Source organism: Cryptomeria japonica, chromosome 4, assembly GCF_030272615.1.
Source record: "Cryptomeria japonica chromosome 4, Sugi_1.0, whole genome shotgun sequence".
Taxonomy (NCBI): domain Eukaryota; kingdom Viridiplantae; phylum Streptophyta; class Pinopsida; order Cupressales; family Cupressaceae; genus Cryptomeria; species Cryptomeria japonica.
This window is the reverse complement of record NC_081408.1, coordinates 227,408,433-227,412,398: the sequence shown is the minus strand read 5'-3', so window position 1 is coordinate 227,412,398 and position 3,966 is coordinate 227,408,433. Positions and strand designations below refer to the sequence as shown.

The window sequence follows — 3,966 nt, the reverse complement described above, 5'->3', positions numbered from 1 at the left end:
AAATAATTATAAATGAATAATAATTGACAGCAAAATTTTAAAAAGCAAAGAAAGCTTTTCAGCTCCACCTTAAAGGCACCCACTTAAACCTAGAATCTAGAAACTAGAGAATTCTATTTTCTTTGCATTAGTACCTCTACTCGACAAAACTAGTTCTTTGCATGACCCCATGGAACTTCTTAAATGACTGTTAAAGTTTGCAGTTTATTCGCGGTGAGTTAAAATGTGTGGCATTAGCAATTTGGAATCTAATGGTGACGAATATTGGTAATTGTAGTTTAATTGATGTGACTGAAACGGAGAAGAAAACAATGGAATTGTCACAGCAAGGAAAGGTTACCAATCCGAGACCAGTGGCCCCCATTAACACATAAACAAAGGAAAAGAAAAGTACGCGAAGATAAGAACAGCCATTTTTTATATAGAATACTAATATAAAACAGAATAATTGAACATGTAATTGATTATCATTCGATTTTGAATTGAAACAAAAAAGCAAAGTAATTTTTTTTGCAGAAGGAATATTAAAATCTCTAGTATTTTTTTAGGGCAGTAGCAGGTGAGACTATATTTATACATTTAGCTTTCGTATGATTGGGTAAGAGACACTTGAACGAAAAGATTTAAACAAGGATAAGATCAATGAGCAAGCATCTACACGCATTTATTTACATTTACAACACCCACATTCAGTTACAAGTCCATGCAGAAACTGTAACTAATGGGGTTCCTTTCCACCCAATAGTTATGGCAGGTCCATTGGGCTCCACACTATAAAAATCTCCTCCCCGAAATTTCTTCAACAGCAATCTAGCCTGATACCAAGCTTGGTAGCTAAACCCCATTTCCTTCAATCCCGTATGTCTAAAAAAGCACCTCCACACATCAGTTCTAACATGTCTAACCCTCCTATCATTCCCCTCAAAAACGATCATATTCCTTATCTGGCTCCCACAGAACATTTCCTCAAACTTGACCCTCTGAATATCATTTCTATCCGGCAAGGCAACATCCAAGGAGTCAAAATAAGTGCTAATATAGAAAAGTACCTCAATAAATCGATTCTCAAAAGAAGGAGAGTTATGATCCGCTTCAATTTCTGTGACCACCATTATCCTAGGCCTTAACTTTTTTACAACATTTACAACACATTCAAGAAGAACCGGCTTATATAACAGACTTCTCAGAACAATAGGAGCATAAACTGCAAGAGCCTCACCTTGTTTAACATCAAATAAACCTTCATTAATTTCCTCCATGCTTGAGATCTCCACAGTCCTGTAACAAAACGGAATCGCCAAAGATTTAGCAAACTCATCAAGTCTTCTCCCACTAACCTTCAGCTCTTCCCCATCCATTCCAACGGCTGTGATCTTCAGAAGCTCCAGAGAAGAAGAACCACCTCTTAGGGCAAGATACTGCATCAAAACCGTCCACTGACACCCGGTTCGAATCCCCAGATCTATCACATGAATATTATTCGCATTCCCCACAGCCTCTATAATTGCCTGCATAGACGTAAACTGCAGCAGTTTCACATAAGGAAGAACCCTAGTGTAAAAAGCCACCAGGCCATAAAACTCAGTCTTAGTTTTTCCACTCTCAAAATTGTAGGCAACATCCAGATGTGCTTTAGGACTCTTCTTTATCTCCTGCCTGGTCTCTCGTTCGATTCTCTCCATTAGCGCCCCAGAGACGTAATAACAGACCCTCTGCATAGGATTTCCCCACTGTGAAGAAAAGTTCCGGCATTGCCTCAGCAGTTTGATGGCTTGATCATATCGCCTGTTGCTCATCATCTCTGCAGAGACAAACAGAATCTGGGCCAAATCTAATCCGCTCTGATCTTCTGTTGGAAGAGCTGGAATGGCAAAATAAGACTCACAGCGATAACCAGTGCCCCCAATATAACGGGTGCCGGCCATTTTTAAGATTTCTTCAGACGTCAAAGTTTCCTCCTTTGTGAGCATTTCCTTGCTGAATAAAGCAGGAGACTCAGAAAAATCATGGTCTGGAAATGAAAACTCAGGAAACTGCTGTGAGATTATCTGATTACTCATGCTTTTCAGAAGATCATTCTGCTCCTGGTTATTGGTGATCGAAAATGGAAAATTTTGTTGGGCTGGCAATACAAAACTCTGATCCATAGAAGGCATGCTTTCTTCGCAGAGAATGTGATTGAGAGTATGAACTGAGAGACATGGAGAAGGACCTATCTCGTTTGCTAAGCCCATTTTTCTTTATGCCTCTGCAAATTCTGTGCCATTTCCAAGAATATATAATTCACTCGTGTGATGATAAACTTGTTTTCTCTGTATAAAGACATATGGAAGGAAACAAACCTCTAGAGAGCGGGAATCTTTCTTTTCGGTTCAACCAAAGAATTCCATTTCACCATTAACGACATTTGACCAGAATTTTTTTTTGAGGAACCTCTCATTAGAACACGACAGGGTTTACCGGAATCTAAGACTTTGCTGGTTCAAACAAAAATGAAACGCGAATATTTCATCGCTCTTGGTAAGTACAAACAGTTCGATACAAAAACTATTTAAAAATATATTTAGCCAACAAGCTATTTGATTTAACCCATACGTCATCGTGATGTAAACGATGAGATGCCATTTGTTGGTATAATCAACCGACGTATAAATTACATAAATTGACCTTTTAAATGTGTGGACGGCAATATCATAGGATAAGGTTAAATTTGCTACGCGCTTTCTATTTTTTATTTCACGCTAAAAACAACCAATTGTTTTTCTTAAACTGAAGTTTTCCAATTTGAAGATTATTTTTTATGGGTCCATGGCTGTATTTTAGGTATTATTCTTTTTAGGGTTTTTTTTTTTAAAATCGATGAGAATCGGCACATACAAAAAGAAAATTTATGTCAACATTTATATCTGAAGAATTTAAAGTTCTTAGTTAATTGTGTCACTCATTCATATTGTATAATTATATTCAAATATTTTTTTTCATAAAATATAATTAAGATTATGTCATATAAAAAGTTCAATTTTAGAAAATTTATTATACATATGTATTGAATAAAATATATTTTAAATTTGAAGAATATTTTTAATTGAATAATATCATTAATAAAAACACTTGATAAGTAAAGTTGACTATAAAATAGTTAGGGTTCAAATATTTGACATTTGAAACAAACAATTGACACCTAGCTAACATGTTAGATGTACTTTTACCTAACAATTATTATTTGATTCAATTCAAAAAATGAATGTTTTTAAATTCTAATTTATTCTATTTTTTAATATTTTGTTGCATGTTTGTTCTTAATTTGTAAATAATTATATTTTTTTCTCTATATTTTGTTTAGTGTAATCAAATAAAATGTTTATAACTTACAATAATCAATCTAGACTAATAATAAAAATTTATAAGTGTAAACAATTCAAAATTAAATATTAAATTAAAAATGTAAATACAAAATAATATTTTAAATCATTGATTCTTTATAGTTTTCAACAATTAAGTTAAAATGAAAAACCAAAAGAAAAAGATAATTCAATTATTAATTGATTATGACATGATGTCTAACATACCTCAAAAATTATATTAGTGTAAGTTCATGTTTATAGTGTAATAGTAAAAATGAAAGGCCCTAAATGGTTTGACAATATCGTGTGATAAGTAATACAGTAAACATCTATAAATAGTTATGTGCAAATAAAATGATTATACCGAAGAATTAGGTTTAGTTTTAGTTTATATAAATTTTTGGAACTGTTAATTGGTTTTACAACTGTATCACCTTTTTAAAGGCTATGGGCTTGAATCGATAATAATCAAGTTCTCATTTGGTATCAAAATGCAAGCCTTTCCTGTGCCTGTGAGCTTAGGAAAATGAAAGAATAGAAGCCAATTTAATACATATTGTGGTGAATAAAAAGAGTTGAGCCCTTTGTCAAAGCGATGGAGAAGAATATATGTTAGACCAAA

At 33.5% G+C, this 3,966-nt stretch overlaps 1 protein-coding gene across 1 annotated transcript; it reads right to left on the bottom strand.

Annotated features, from left to right (window-relative positions):
* Nucleotides 1–401: 401 nt before the first annotated feature.
* Nucleotides 402–2,298, bottom strand: LOC131027309 (DELLA protein GAI1). Its single transcript, XM_057957324.2, has one exon. It carries the CDS (start codon nucleotides 2,232–2,234, stop codon nucleotides 690–692), a length of 1,545 nt encoding a protein of 514 aa, XP_057813307.2. The 5' UTR covers nucleotides 2,235–2,298; the 3' UTR covers nucleotides 402–689.
* Nucleotides 2,299–3,966: the final 1,668 nt, after the last annotated feature.